Here is a 16,745-nt window from a genome sequence, read left to right on the forward strand (position 1 = left end):
TTAAGATAAATAGAAAAAAAAAAAAAAAAAAAGAAAAAAAATCAGCGAGAGGCGAGAGGGTTGGTAGCAGCAGCAAAATGCCCGTGCAATCTGAATTATTAAACGGCGAAGACGGAAGAAGAGAATATAGCAATAATCTCGAAGAGGCAAAAAGAAAAAGAAGAGCAATCGTTTCGACCGGCTTGAAGGCCTCTTCCGCTCCATCCTTCTCGATTTCTGAAAGCGTGAGCGGGATAGGGAAGGCGTCTCTCCCGCGAATTAATATTCATTACATCGCGCAGCGCCAAAGCGCTTTTGCCCTGTACAAATATGAAACGACGTACTTGCGCTAATTAAAATACTTGGCTGCTTTCTCGGGCGAAGAGTCGGGCGACCGACCGCCTTCGTCCTTGGTCTTTCGCTTCGCGCATATAATCGGAGAAGAAAGGATGATACTCGTGGCGAAATTAATGGCGCGCAATGGTCGGCATTTGCATCATCGACGCCTTTCAGGCATTTTAATATCGGACAAATCAAATTACATTTATACAGAATGCCTAGGGGAGAAAAGAAAAAAGAAAAAAAAAGAACGTGCGTTGATAATCCGCTTTAGTGGAGTTACTGGGGAGCCGTAGATGAACCAAAGAGGGTGTTTTTGGCGTCGACATATCGAGAGTCGGCATTGTTTTTCCATTTCTTGTAAAAAAAAAAAAAAAAAAAAAAAATGCGGCGTAAAGGCGTAGAGAAATAATTAATTCGATCGACGGCGACGGGGGCACAAGGCAATTCTACGTTCCACGAGAAAGAGGAAGAGAAAGACGATTCTTTCGCGTTACCGTGAGACAGGCAACGTCCCCGCGGGGTTCGCAAAACAACGAAGGCGCCGTCGTCTACGGGCAGCGAAATGCCAGGCACGGGGAAATGCGGACGACGGACCACGGCTCGCTCGCTTGCATCCCCGTCGTCGTCGTCGTCGTCGTCGGGGAGCTATTATACGCTCGAGTTTAATTAAACTCCGCGAGATGTCAAAGGACTCGGCCATGCCCGGCAAGACGGACAATGCGGACGCAGATTATTACATCCCTCGTCGACCTATCCACTCCAGTACTCGCGCGTCTGTGTCTACGCTGGACTTTCGGCGTGAGACGTGTATGTACAGACGGACACGTACGTTATTTCTCTCGCGACCACGTGCATACGTTGCTCGGTGCCACGTACACGCCGCCTCGTCGTCAACCGTTGGAGACTGGTGTGAATATTTTGCACCTCGTCTCTTCTCTCCTCATCTCTTCTCTAGATTTACGTTTCCATTTCTGCGCTCGCCGTTCAACTAACGTGGATACGCACACGCGCGTGACATAATATACTTTGACTTAATGCGCGAACGCAAAGAGAGCGGCGTAATACTTTATTCGAAAGTAATACGATTCCAAGAGAATCAATCCGATATCTAGAAATGATTAACGTCACGTAACTCGGAAGCCTTGCATCTACGTCACCGATTAAATGTCCCTTTCTCGCGGGATGGAAGATTCGTTTTGTGCGGATCGAAAATATGACCGTGTCGAAACGCGAAAGTTAATTCGGCATCGGTCGATTTGAGGAATGTAATGATATTTGAGAGTATCCCAACGCGGAAGTCGATGAATCGCGTTACACTGTACATCTAACGTATTAATGCGTTGGTTGACGAGTCACCGAGAAATAGAGAAAGTTCGATCCTCGCGACAACTCTTCGCATTCGTTTTATTCGGCTCAGAGTTCTTTCCTCGTATGGGGAGAGGGGGAGGGGGGAGGGAGGGAAGGTCCGCAGCATCGCGTCGTGTCAATGCCCATAATTTCACGCTCCGGCGGCCGCTCGGTATCGGATTATTGGATCGGATATCGAGGAGGAAGGAAGAAGAAGCTCGGCAATCGCTGCCGCCGTGGCTGCGAAAGGAGCGGAGTGGATGTCCTTAGCAGGAAGAAGCCCCCCGGGGGTTCGAGCTGGTCGTGCCGGGCGCTTCAGGAAGTATGAAAGGACATCGAAATTGCGCTTCCGTATCTCGTTAACGCGCTTCGAGACTTGCTACGCGAAGTTATCTGCTCGACGCTTTTTATTTCGTTACCGGCACCGATGCGGCGGCGTTAAAAATTGCCGTTGAATTTATTGAATTTATTTGCACGTAAAAACATCCTGTTCGGCGATTTTTCGTATATAATTAGCAGCATTACTCGTCAAGTGCTGCACGTTGTATTTATTTGTTAATTCAAATTATATATATTTGAATCATTGCACGTAAATTACATTATTTTTAATTCTTACATTAAAGAAAACTAATATAATAAGGATAATAGAAGCAAACTCGACTTTATATTATTTAATGCGTGGATTCTTCGGCATTACTTCCATTACGTTCTGGGATTTTAGTTAATAAAATTTTACGACCGCTTCTCACATTAATTTACGGACCAGATATTCGATGTATGTAATATCGAATAATCGATGAATGTAATAAATAAATGCTTGAAAGCTCTTTTTAATTTAACCATCGTGTTCCGCGATTTCAAAGTCCGATAACTTAAAAACAGAATCAACGTAGGTATATTTTATTTATCATTTACACACGTATGTATCTTCACCCGATGCTTTACGCCGCAGGATGTTTTATTCCGTGCGATAGTCCTTGCTGAATCTTTGTTGAACTAGCTTCGCGGTAAGCTTCGTGTATTTTAACAGAATTTTAATTCGAAAGGTAACGACTGCGAGACGAGCTTGCATTGCTTTAATAAAGTCGAGATATTTTTTACTAAGAAATTGTCACAGCTTTGCATTATATTAATCGAAGGATAACTCGCGACAAAAATATATACGATTTTCGATGTGACCCCGTGGATCTCGACGTTCGTCGAGATTGCCCAGTCACTACAGTGATGAAAGGTTACGGTTTCAGAAACTGCCGGGGAAAGCGTCGGAGACGCTTGAGACATCCTCCTTCCGCCGGTCAATAACTGGACACTGCCTTCTCCTCCGTCCTTTGCGTCTACGGTGGCAGTGTGCACACACACAAGACATACATACAGGGTGTCAAAAATCAAAGTGCCTTTAGGATTTAAATGGGTATCTAAATTCACGATTGCCAGCTGCGTTCAATAAATATTTATGATATAGATTTATATGAAAATATAATTTGCAATCGAGAATTTATTCCGCTTCCATTATTCACTGCTCGCGTGTGTTCGGTATGATAATGTGTCAGCGGGAGATGCGTCGCCTCGGTTCGGTACAGAGTGAGTTAGTCTCGACAGATCCGAAGATAAATCGACAGATTGGAAAATCTATTCAAAAGCTGATTCGCGGCAGCTCGCGCAACCGATGTAAGCACCGATCGTGTAATATTACTTGGTAAACGCTAGCGGGCGGATAAACGCGGCGACCAGGCGGGAGGGCGAGAGGACGGAGAGAGGAAGCGAGAAAATTTGCAAGAAACTATATTTACGGAGTTCGTTCCAGAACATTGACCCACGGGGAGAGAAGTTACACCGATGGAAGTCGCTCGGAGGTGTTCTGAGAGACCGCAGCGGTACAACAGTAGTTTTTCTTTTTTTTTTCTTTTTTTTTCGGTACACAAGCAAGAAACCTAAACGCTTCTCTAAACGTTCTCGCTTCCCCTCCCGTGCTCCGGCTACGGACAGGAACGGACAACGCGGCGCGATCCTTTTATTTCTGCCGTTTATTGGATGCTGTGGATGTAAGGACGAAGGACCTAGTCCTTCGTGGGAAGAAACGATGCGGTTTCTTTCCGCTTGGACGAAGAAGCGGAGAGAAAAGAGAAAGTGAGAGAAGGAAAGAAAGCTCCTTTCCACCTCGAAACGGCCACAAAGAATATCGAGCCCTTCCGCGCTCTCTTTCTCTCTCTCTTTCTCTCTCTCTTTCTCTCTTCCTTTGCTATCCCGAGATCCGTGCAACTTCAACACGCAGAAAGTCCACTTTGACATTGTTCGTGGACTATCGACTGCGCTCGCAAAAAGCTACCCGCCTTCATCGGGCGAGGCAGAGCCCGAGAGATTTTTCCAAAAGGACCTACTGGTCTTTTACATGCGATCTCGTAAATAACGCCCAATCACTTGACCAAGCGCGACAGGTTTACAAGACAGAACGAGTGGAATCCAACCTCCCGAGCAATTTCTCAGATGTTAGCGACGGGGAAAGACAATTAACTCCTCAGGGCCCGATCAAATTCTGCGGGACGGCTCGAGCGTTCTTAATCGATATAATGACAATAATTATCAATCACGGCTTTTTCTTTTTCATCCCGATGTACTCTATCACTCGTAGGCTTCCTGCATAGAAAATTCTCTAACGTTTCTTTCTGAACATCCACTCCATGTAACTACTCCGATCTCGTGATGTAATCTATATCGTATCTATATCTATAATAATCTATATCGTATTATTATATTTTTTTTTTATCACGTTTTTATCAATAATGTTACAACGGTGCGCGCGAAAAATGTTGAGATCGATTGAATTTTCTTTTTCGTATCGCTTCGGGAACGAGAAGAGATTACTTCCCCGCAGTGAAATCTGGGCGTCGGCGTCTAGATAAGAGAAAAACGGGCGAAGGGAAGATGCGGAGAGGAAAGATCGAAGGAGGTAAATTGCCCCGAGATATTTAATCCCGCGGAAAGGCCGAGGGATCTCTCCTTTATTGGCTCGACGAGTGAGCAACGGGCGAGATAAGTTTCCCGTCGGATCGATGGCCAATCGCGTTAAGCGATTTTCGCGCCTCGTTATCCTTTGTTTCTATCCGGTGGACGGTCGGCTGCATCTCGTCGACAACGGTACGATATCGACACGGCGACGGCGATGCTCCTTCGTCTTTCGCGACGTCGAAGGATCGATCTTATATCGCGTCACCCGCGTTTCTCTCCGTCTACGCGAAGAATCGCCGACTTTCACATTCCTCAATGCCAGGGAAAATTACCAAGGGGTAAACTGTGTCCCGGCGAGAAGCGACTTTTCCGCACCGGACGGACGCTATCCTCCCCTCCCGTTCCCGCTGACGAGATTGCCAACGAGGATTTTCAATAGAGATAACCCTCCTCCTCTCTTTTTCTCCCGCTGCGCCATGTAACTCTCGACTCGTCAAATTGCTCTCATCTTTTTCTCTCACTATCGCTATATCTTTCGAGTATTACGAATTTATTAGATTTCAATTCGCAGGCTACGAAAATCAGATTTTCTACAACAGCGAAGTATAATAATGTCAGAGATATTACGATGAATAATCTAAGTTAATTAAATAATTTCCGTTTATTCCGTTCGATCGAACGTCGCGCGTCGTTACAAATACTCTAAAAAAAATGTGACGATGATCTGTAATTCAATTGCAATTGTAAAATCGCACGAAATGAGATCGAAATAAGAATAAGGGTGGCAAAGAGATGGCATCGTTGCTGTAGCTGTTTTCATCCAGCAACTCTGTCGACACGGAGGAACCTGAATTAAACTCTATTTTCATAGAGCGTGCGCATCGCGATTGAATTGCCACCCGCTTGGCTTTGCGCGCCAAGTGCTTTCGGAAATTAAGCGACATTGTGCCTTAACGAATGGGATTCATGCGAATATGGCCTACGTCCTCCTACCGAACGGCCCGGAAAATTTGCCCACCAAGACGCAAGAATGGAAGAAAAGTAGCAGAGCAAACCTGCTCGCATCTCTGAATGCGACGGGGCTGAGAATCAATTTCAGGATTCGTTTATAGCTCGGAGTAACAGCAGTCTCGGCACACGCTGCCACCCGTTTTCACAAATTGCCATCAAACTCTTTTAACTTTTTCAACAATAAGACCGTGAGTTGATTTAAATAAAAAAAAAAAAAAAATAGAGTACCTTTTAATTTCCTCCTACGATTTAAATTAAAAAAAAAAAAAAGATTTTACGTACAACTTGTGGAACAAATTTATTTAATGATAAATAAGATGCATTTAATATTAAAATAAATTGCTTAAAATTTTTTTTTAAAGTAATCGCACTTATTTAAATCTTAATTTGCGAAAATTGTATGCTTTAATTTCTATAAAAATGTATCCGACGTTAAGTCCCGTATATTAACTCGTGGTGATTTATCGCCACTCGTAAATAAGAAAATATATATCAATGGCAAATTTACCAAGAGAATTAATATAGAAACGGGAAAGAGTAAAAAAAAGAAGAAAAAAAATAAGGATTCGCGCCGCGGACGGGCAAAGGGGCGAATATTCCTCCGTAGGTGAGGCATTATTACCCCGATGGCGAGTTCATGGCGACTAATGGTGGTGGTGGTTTACGGTGGTGGCCACGACGATACCGCCGGTCTCGTACCAAGCAATATCTGGTTGGTCACGTAGACTGACCTCAGCACCAGAGTAATAACGATGCTCGTCTGGACGTTTCTCCGTCGCCGTGATCGCGTGGCGTACGTGGAGAACGGCGAGCGAAAGAGGTTGATGTCAGTGAAAAGGTTATCACACAGAAAACACCGTACCTTTTTTTTCGGACTTTCCTTCGAATGGCGTTAAACCTCTACTTGTACATAACAGTTTCGAACAAACGTACGACTTTATCAAGTCATTCATCTCTATCGCGTTGTCGAAACTTTAACGTGTTACTTTCACGAATAAAAAGGCAACGATTATTTATATAACAACATTAATACTTTAATTAGTCATTTTAAAATAATGTTATATTTGTAAAATGCCTTTATTTTTAATAAAGTAATAATATTCTTTAACAAATGCTATACTTTATTCGGGACTGAATTATAACGATCAGTAAGTACCTACTTGGGCGTTTCGTTATTCAAATAATGTTATTAAAATTTTTTTAATATTTACCGAATATCACTCCACTTTAAGAGAAGCTATTGGAGTATCTTTATTGATGCTTTTGCCAGCTACGTAACCAGCCAATATACGTGGCGTACACGGCAGCTTACAAAGTCTCTTAAGTCGTAACAAAAAGACTATTGTGCGCTAGGTAAAAGAACGACAAAAATATATGTGTCACTCACCGTACATCTTCCCTTCGTCGGAAAGGATGATTTTGCGCCGACCACATGGCGGATATATGGTAAGAGCTTCCTGGAAGCTCTGTTCGATATCCGGTGACCACACACCCTCCGCATCCGCTGCCGACAGGTCCTTCTCGTCCTGTAATAATTACTCTAATTTAGTATAGACTGAAAATTTTCATTAGCGTACATCAGTTAAAATGGTAGAATTTTTTTATTTCTTTAATTTAACAAGGCTCTTTTCTCTGCGATCGGAGAAGATCGGCGCACTCACAATTTCTGATTAAGAATATTGTCAATCCCGCGACAGTTTATTGCAATCGTTTACGAAGATTTATTACACTTGTTACGATTGCGGGAGAGTATTTTTGCTATAATGCACTTTGATTTAAATATGTTTGACAGGCTTGAAAAAAAAAAAGAAAAAAAAAGAAAAAAAAAGAAAAAAAATCAATTTATTTTCAATTCGGGCGCTGAGCTGTACGCGCGCGATTTATCTGTCGCAATCGTTGATCGCAAACGTGGCCGGACCTCGGAGACTTCCCTCCCTCTGAAACAAAGGATCCCTAGCAGCCGCGAAGTCACGCCTGGAACGTGGCCGAGTGGACTTGATCTTTTTTCTTTTTCTCCTATCGAATCGAAAGTGTCTCGCGTTTTCGCTTCTTCTTCGCTTTTTCTTTCGCGCGTCCATCGAGATCCGCACGATGTGCTGCGATACCTCTTAGTCCGAAAGGGTGCAAAACGACGTTGTGCGAATACGCGATACACGGAAACACCTAGTAGCTCGAAAAGCACTTCGTTGGGACTGGAATTTCAACGAATCGAAAAACCTCCGTGCCGCACGGAGAGAAATGTATGATGCCCCGGTGCTGTTCCGTTCCGTTCCGTGCCGTGCCGTGAAACGGACGATTATCTTGGACGCTAGGTACCGAGAAGTGCGGAAAGGGTGCGAGGAAACAGGCTTGTCTCTTCCGAGAACCCTGGTCACGTTCGCCACGTTCGATATAATATCGCCGGGCACGCGATTCAGAACGGGAGACTTTCTAGATGGTACGAAAAAGTCCTCGATTTGATCTCGTTCGCGCTCGAGGATTAACAGTAGATCGACGCCACTGTATTTTATTGGTACCAAATCGTGACTGAATCAAAGAGAGTATTTTTTTTTTTTTTTTTTTTTGAGAGAGCATAAAATAGAAGCTATGTGTTTATTTTGCTGAATAGCGTGGAAATTCAATTTCGAAATAATATATGTAGAACGCTGGATAATATCGTATAGTACCAACACAGTTGACTTACATCGCTAATTTCGCCAACGTCGAGGTTCTTCGTATCCGAGCCGGAGCCGTTGGCGTCGGGCGGCGGCCCGGAACTCGCGGGGGTCCACGGCGCGGAAATGGTGTCGGCTGCAGCCACCGCACTGCCTGTAACCAAACGAACTTATTAATTTCTTTTAAAGTTAATAAGCTGCAAACGGTAAATATATATATTTTACAACCATTAGAAACAACACATAATTATCAATTAATTTAGCCCGCTATCAGTATTAAACTCGGCTTCAAAAATAAAATAAAATATATTATTAAAAATTAAACCTCTAAGCCACAGTCTGCTCTTTGGCCTATTTATGTATTGTTTCGATGTATTTTACCAATAATCATGTTTTTTATTATACGATATAAAAGTTGACGAATTATAGAAAATAAATAAGAAGTAAGCGACAAAAGAAGAACGATGAAACAGTGCATAGAGAGAGATTAAATAAGAAGAAGTAAAGAGCACGTTATGGATTAGAATTTAGACTTGTGGAAAAAAAAAAAAAAATTAGATGAACATGCACGCTATGCGCAGAGAGGTGACGGAAAAATCGGGACGTGAAAAATCGCGGTGGAGGGGTAAAAGAAAGATAAGAGGGATAAGGAAGGCACTCGGTCGTCGCTCAACGCTCTCTCGTCGGAGCAACAAGTGTTCGCTGATATCGCGTATCAATGCCACGACGGCGAGTGGGGACAGCTCGTAGGCGGTACACTCCGCCTACCGAGGGTGGAGTGTGTATGTTAAACCCCCGGAAAAGACCCCTATTCCCCAGCTAGGTTCGTACCACCGGTGGTGGCGCAAATCCTGCTCCGTAGCAACAACCACCCCCGAGCCAAAACCGGAGCCAGCCACCCCTTTCACCCCTTTCGCTCCTCTTACCCTTCTGCAGGCAACCCCTTTCTCATCCTCACCCCCTCTCGCCATGTGGCATTCATCGTGATGACGAAATTCATCGGAGAATCATTTGTAGGGATTTGCGCACATGTACCGGCCATTCCACAGCTCTCGCAGAATCAACTGACGAGACGGATTAATATTAACAATAACGCAAATGATAACAAGTTACATTTTCTTCTAATAAAAATTGTCTTTTATCATGATTAAATTGCTTATTTAATTTTTTTCTTTAATTAGTAAAAATTTATTTGCATGATTATTTATACTTGTAACACTTTATTAAAAAAAAAAATCTACAGATTAAAGGAAAACATTGGTGTAATTAATTAAAAATCGTTTTAAGAAAGTATTACGGCTAAAAAGGTTAATAGAGACGCGGGATATGGCTACGTACTCGCGCACGTGCATACAAGTGTGTGTAGCGTGTGTGTGTGTGAATGTGCTAGATCGAGCTCGCGATGCTATATAGAATGGCAGAAGACATAGATCATGGAGGATGACGTATGATTGCATTCGGCGCTCTTGCTAGCAATGAAGAGCAGGGGGAGAGAGGAGAATCGAGGTTACCCAGAGGATGGAAATGTTTGGATGAAGGATAGGATATGACCAGGCCGACCATGATAGGGTGCAGGAACTTCAAGAGGGAGAGAAGGCCTCTCGCCAACGAGACCTCGGAATGTCGTGGCCACTACTATGATTGTGCCAGATCGTGGACGTATACGTCTTTCTCCATTATTTGCGTCGCTGTTTAGCGCGATATTACATTTCTTCGGTCTCATTGAGTAATAATGAAATTGCGATAAATTAATCCGGCCGGTATCAATTTTTTGAGTAACATCCAATTAATTTTGCGCAAATTATAACGATAAAATAATCATTAATTCCTATTTTCCGGAAAGTTTTTTTTTTCTTTTTTCCCCACAAATTTTTCATCGACATATTATTTTGAAAGAACAGAGAAAACGTGTTCTTGCTGCTTGATCCTTGAGCTACATAAACGACGTATTATACAGAAGTATCAGTTGCGATACTGTCTGGGATGACACCTAGTGTAAACGCCGCGTTCGCGGTAATAGTAATAGCAGTGGCACTGGCTAAGCTGTAAATTTGCCGTATAACCATTCGGGAGCGGTCGAGTAGGCCAGGTCTGTCCTCTGTCTCTATCTGTCTTTCTCTTCCTCTCGCTTTTCGGAGATGGTCGACAAGGGGGTGAGGACGGGCGGCGGGCGGCGGCAAGCGAAGGGTGAGACAGCAGACGGGGGTCGTAGAAGCATTCATAGCAGGAACCAGAGGGTGGCTTCGGTGGAATGCGTCCCGTTTAATATCGCGGACATTATATATCGCCTCTCTTGTCCCTACGTTGCTCGTGTTGGACGCGGTATAACGCCTACGAACACACCCTCGTCGGCACATGCACGTTAACGTAACGACACCTAGCCGCTTATTTGCCACCACCGATGTCTGATAACGCACTCGCGAGCTCTGGGATACCTTTTCATAATGTCGACGGCTATCTTCCCGTGAGCCATTGACCGAGTTATTTATCGCTAATCGCATCAAAGTTAAAAAGTTTCCTCTTCCACGGTATTTTTTAATTTTTTATTTCTTTTTATTTCTTTTCGGATGCGTCGAATATCAAGATTGCAAAATGAACGTACAACGTGACAATAGAGACAAAGCTGTAGGTAATATAAGCACTTTTATATCGCCGTAACGAGATTTCGCTCTCGTGCGAAATTTCCGGGGAAAATTAATTATCTCGATGCCGGTTGCGAGTTACCGTACCGTAAAATTTATTAAAAGACGTCCCATGCAATTCACATACCGTGTTCCCGCGTTTTACGCGAGCCATTAAGAATTCTAATCGGTTCTGGCACGAGCCGTCTCGATATTATCGAACGATTACACGCAGCGCTGCCTGGACAAAGTAAAAGGCTCGCGAGAGGTACGCGCTCGCGGTATAGTTGACTTTATAAATCGACCGCGACGAATCGGTTTTAATTGTCGGGTGTGCTTCGCGGGTTACATCAAATACGTAAAGGCGTAAAGGCACGAGCCGCCGAGATAACGACGGTGATTACGTGAAAAATTATTGCATCACGTTAACGCTACGTTCGTGACTTAAAAACAGAGCAGCGCGACAGAACGATATAGTTGAAACGGACGCTTCAAAAAAGATATCTTTAATTGTATTATAAAAAGTAAATTAAAAAAAAAAATAAAAAAGACACGGTTATAAAATACGCTCTGCGCAAAAGTAAATAACGAACGGTAAATGAGATAATAAACTCATTAGATTTCGAAAACTGAATCGAAGCAACTCCGTCGAAGAATCTCTCGCGGAAATCTTTCGACCTTACGGAAAGGGGGTATGAAAAATAATTCGATTCGATGCCGAGCAATTGAACGAAGTCTCGGGCATGAATATTCAACGCTGCCGTTCGTCTCGCGGCTAAATCACGAAGATAATTCGACCGGTAGTCGCCGACGGGTATTGTTTCGCAAGCCGTTCGTCCGATAATCGCCCGGCGAAATAATTCGTCGGGATTATACCCGACGAACATTTATATCGCGCCTTTCGCGAAAAGTAAATCGGGAATATGTACATAAATCGGACGATCCGGCAGTGCGTCGCGTGCTGTAACGCTCATCGTATTGTCGCTCGCAATTAGAGAGATTAATTTACATACTGCGGGATTAACCATTCGGCCATGAATTATTCAGGGCTATGCTAATGCGCCGGTTCCGAATTGAAGTCAATAATTGAATGCTCCTTGAGAATAAGGACAGGAAGCTATCGGTCCCGCCGCCCCTGCCCCTAGAAACTCACCAGGAGCATTAACCGCACATTATATTCGTAGGAAAACGAGAGCGCGTACGTAAAGCGATAATTGCTAACCACTCGCGTAACTTACGGGCCGAGTAACGCACCGCTATTTACTTTCCTGACGTTGCTGATGACGATCAACGTTCTCGTAAACCGAACAATTTATTATGTGACGCTTTGACTGCACTTAATGCGATAGTAATGCCTTTTCATTAGGACTTTTATGGTTAATTTCGTACTGTTTTTCTTCAATAAAAATGTCACAACGTCGATAATCTGTGTTACTAGAGATAAATATATCAATTATTCTCAAAGTTGAGTATAATAAGTGTATTAGGAAGAAAATATTTAAAAAAAAAAAATTAGTGTTAAGCGAATCAAGAAATGTTATCGCATGTCAAGATATTTTTATAAAGAAAAAAAAAAAAACAAATCTCAAGTAGCAATTGTTATTTCCGATCGTACAATCGTAATAAATGTAATTTCGCAATCTTTACCAGGGAAATGACATTGAAGCGAGCGGTAGGATTAATATCGGATCCTCGTGGTTCGTCTAATTGCATTAGATCGCGTCTGGTGCGCGTGCACGCGTCGCGGCGAGAGTTAATACGATTTTAATAACGAATAATGCAATCCTCCGTCAAAAACCGCAGGGACATTGCCAGCGTAATAAGCTCTCGAGACGAGCCAGACGCGGAGAAGACGAATACTGAGGTTTCTTGTGTGAGTAGACAAACACGACGATGACTGGCAAGTAAGGAACTTGAGTGCGCGGGGAAGAAGAAACGGAGAAATTGCCAAGAGGGTAGACAAGAATCGAAGATGAAAGCGACGACAAGAACGAGTGTCGATAAAACACTGGGAAAACTTTTGCGTTTTCAAAGAGTCTTCAGCTCGAGATAATCTTACATCAGTCACATGTTTGGTTAAAAGATTCACGCTGTCTCGAAAGGACATTTCTAATTCCCGAGGTAATTACGTAAACTCGTCTTCCTTCGATCATTCCTGGATTTCCGCCGTCGTCGAGTTAAACAGTTGATTTTTTTTTTTTTTCGGCCCCGTGGGACCGACGGTACAGTGTCTACGGTGTTGATTTCACAGTTTCCGATGCAACGAGTGACAATGAGAGAAAAAAAACTTGCAGATAATGCAACTAAGGCAAAGATAAAACAGGAACAAAAGAGAAGAAATTACACGCTCCCTCTTCCTCTCTAACTCTCTCTCTCTTTTTCTCCTGCTCTCTTTCTTACTAAAATGATCTGGAGCAAACTCTTCTTCTCGTTTTCAAAAGCTAGCTCGGCAAGTAGAAGGCATCGATCGAGCGTATAGCGTTTCTTCGCTTTTCTCTACCTCTTTGCCTTCGTCGACAAGACAGCTGCTGGTGAGGCAACTACCAACGACCGGTTCCCGCATTTCTTTCTTTCTTCTTGTTCTCTCCCGATCTTCTCTCCCATCCTGCTTTACGTCATTCCGGGCTGGTGTCGATGCACCGAAGAGAAAAAAAAAAAGAAAGAAAGAGGGAAAAATGACACAGTGGCATGACAAAACGGCTGCCGGCGGCACTTTTTGTCCATTTAGAACACGATTCATAAGCGACAACCGATTACGTTTTGGTGGAAACTTGCGAGAATCTGTTTGACTTTGCCCTACAAAATGATTATTAACAAGTTCATTATTTTAACGATCAGTCGTGGAAAGAAACGGGAGAGGAACTGGTCGACGAATTCACGAGAAGCGGTAGAGAGAAGCACGGTGCAAATTTATCAGCCGATATCGAAGAGGGGAAGGAAGCAGAGCGCGTGGATGCACCGTTAATCGATTTGCATAAGATCGTCGTTTCGTGGCTACGTCTTCCAGCGTTGAGCGCGGATAAATGGGCGGGAGAAAAAAAGAAAAAAAAAAGGAGAAGAGACGCGCAGTCTGTCGACATGAAAGTCGATACGCGGTATAATTCGCGTAATTACACGAGTACATATTACACGCCGGCGGTACTCACGAAGAAAACAGGAAACGCATCGGCGCCGCCGGCCAGGCCTCGCAAAGTAATATACGTGCATGAATCGGAGAGAGAAAGAGAGACGAGATACGAACCAAGTGACACAAACGCTCGCGAGTAATTATCCGGCTCTTTTTCTTATCTTCCTTAATCTCCGAGACTCGAACCCGTATAATATCGTGCTCTCAATGAAATTTTAGCTCATCTGCGGAGAAAAACACTCAATTGACGCGCATAATTGTCGAAAAGGAAAAAAAAAAGTAAATATATTCAAAGTAACGCTAATCCGATCCACCCAGTCATCTATTGCTTAACGCGTCGAGTTTCTCACGCATTTAAAAAAACGAGTCGAATTATTTTCTCTCTTTTAGCAAATTAGAAAGTGAGCGGCGAAGCGATCTCGTTGCGCGAGTTAACGCGACACGCAAGAGCAATCGCTATTTACGCTACAATTATTACCGTAATTCCTTACGTAATGCAACATTTCCGTCGGCCGTACTAACGAATAGTTAAGTCGAGATAATTTTCAGACGCCGGCGGATAATCTATCAAGAAAATTCAGTCGGATCGGAAACGCTTGCCTGCCTGGTTTATATGTCGCATTACTCGCGGATATTTCAAGTGACGCAGCTAGGCAATCCTGGCGGGTAGCATGGCGCAACCGCATCTCAGGAGGATCATTTAACCGAGATAATTGCCAAACATTGTTCACCTTGTTAGCCGTTGCAGCTCGGCTGGCAAACTTGAGCGAGTTAATAAGCAACACGCTGGGACGACGGTTACGACAGTGACGACAATAGAGACGGCGATGACTACAGAGGCGGCAATAGGTGCCAAAGCAGAGGCCTGAGCATCGAACCGTGTGTAAATCAGCGTCTTCAATTTGTAGTCGATCGTCTTGACTGCGTTATGAAGCAGCAACCGTGAAAGGCTACGTCTTATTCACTCGTACCTTATAGCGCTGTTATTCATCATGTGTTACACTGCTCATTTCTGCAGAAAGTCATTTTTCATTCCGCGCTTAGTCGCCACCGCTCTCTCTCTCTCTCACTTGATATAAAGTCGATTTAACTCAAGTGGAGTTAATAACGCTCTTCCGACCTACGTGTCTCTTCCAAAAGAATACATTTCGGAACATGAATAGTACGCGAATAACTACGAGCGGAATGCTCCAATTACTTAGCGAATTTATCTATCTTATAGGTAATCATACGCCTATCTTTATTTTTTTTTTTTATAAGCAGACATTGATCGTATACGATTTTCCTAAAATATATATTATATTACGTATTCTCTTTTCTCGGTAATTAATGGTTTCTGGCGAAATATATATATAAAGAGATAATTATTTAACTAAAATAGCAATCAAATGCACGCGTGCGCCATAGAGAGAAAGAGACGGAGGGAGGCGAAAGGACGTAGGTAGGTAATTAAGGGCCGCAGGAAGGTTCAAACTGGAAAGCAAAGTCGAAGGGCGCCTCTTCTCTCCCGTGAGAGGCGTGAATTACATGGCGAGGCAAGCGAGCCGGCAGACAGGCTCATTGTCCTCCGCTAGTTTAATTAATGCAGCTGAACCGGCAGCTCCCTCATATCCTCCTCCGCCTATCCGGTGTCTCTTACCAGCACGTTCGCCAACCATGTCTCTTTCTTCCATCGCATCATCCCTTCGTATCGCCAACTCGTGTATAGTCGTACACCATAGCTCCGAACGACGTACATGCAATCTACCAGAGGCAATTCCGCATACTCGACAATATCATCCTCGGTTGGATTTCGATAATGATCCATCAATTAACCGACGGATCACTGATTCGCCCGCCTTGATTTCGTTAGGGGGAGGAAAAAAAATACCCCCCGAAGATATGTCTTATTTGTAAAAAGAGATCAAGGGATCTAATTGTTCTCGCTTTTCCGCGATGCTAATATGTTTTCCGTATATGTATAAAAATTACGTTTAAAGAATCAAGGAATAAAAAAAAAAAATTATTGGAAAGAAGAAATGGCAAAAGAAATTCTTCAAATATTTTTAACATTAAAAATTGAAAAGTGTTCTACCTAACACGTTAAAAACTAAAACTGCATATTGCTTTCAGATGCAATTAACGTCAGTTGCGACAAAGTGTTGGAGAAGAAGATCCGCGCATTTTTTCGTCATTCGGTCGACGGATGCTAATTTCAAATTTAATTCCGATTATTCGGACATTATAGCGGAAAGGATTTTTAACCGGTCAATCCATATCTCAAGAACAGACGCACACGCGATCTTTCGTGCCAGATAGTCGTCGCCGCGATACGTCGATCCACCGTGTATTCTTCGCGTTCTCCGGTAGCCTTCGAGAAAAAAAAAAAAGAAGCGCGATCGTGTGTAACTCCGCACGATCAATCGGTTAGCAACAATGCAAAGCGTTCTCGAGAGCGACTTGAAAATCCTAATAAATTCTTGTACTCGCAGTTCGCGTCCGTTAAACGAATTTCCAAGGTGGATTGACGACAGCGACGGCAATGACGATAGCGAGCGAGAGAGCAGGTGGATGCGCTTTATCGATTTTGGCATACCAGACAAGTTGCTTCTGCTTTCGCGGCGATAATTCGCCGACTCGGTGCTTCGGCTTGGCGCGGCTTAAGTCGCCCACTTGGAAAGTTCATCAACGCAATCTGTGCTTCTCATATTCCGGCAGAATATTCCCGAACTCGGACGG

The 16,745-nt window shown here is 43.5% G+C and overlaps 1 protein-coding gene across 5 annotated transcripts in view; it reads right to left on the reverse strand.

Annotated features, from left to right (window-relative positions):
* Scalloped (TEA domain transcription factor 1 homolog scalloped) overlaps positions 1 to 16,745 on the reverse strand; it is a 101,473-nt gene that overhangs the window by 20,275 nt on the left and 64,453 nt on the right. For all 5 annotated transcript variants that reach the window (XM_070664016.1, XM_070664017.1, XM_070664018.1 and 2 more), the window contains 2 exons: positions 8,309 to 8,433; positions 7,013 to 7,151 (listed from right to left, as the gene is read on the reverse strand). In XM_070664016.1, the coding sequence (XP_070520117.1) occupies positions 7,013 to 7,151; positions 8,309 to 8,433 (264 nt within the window). The remainder of the gene's footprint in view (positions 1 to 7,012; positions 7,152 to 8,308; positions 8,434 to 16,745) is intronic.

This window comes from Cardiocondyla obscurior, linkage group LG12 (assembly GCF_019399895.1).
Source record: "Cardiocondyla obscurior isolate alpha-2009 linkage group LG12, Cobs3.1, whole genome shotgun sequence".
NCBI classification, from domain to species: domain Eukaryota; kingdom Metazoa; phylum Arthropoda; class Insecta; order Hymenoptera; family Formicidae; genus Cardiocondyla; species Cardiocondyla obscurior.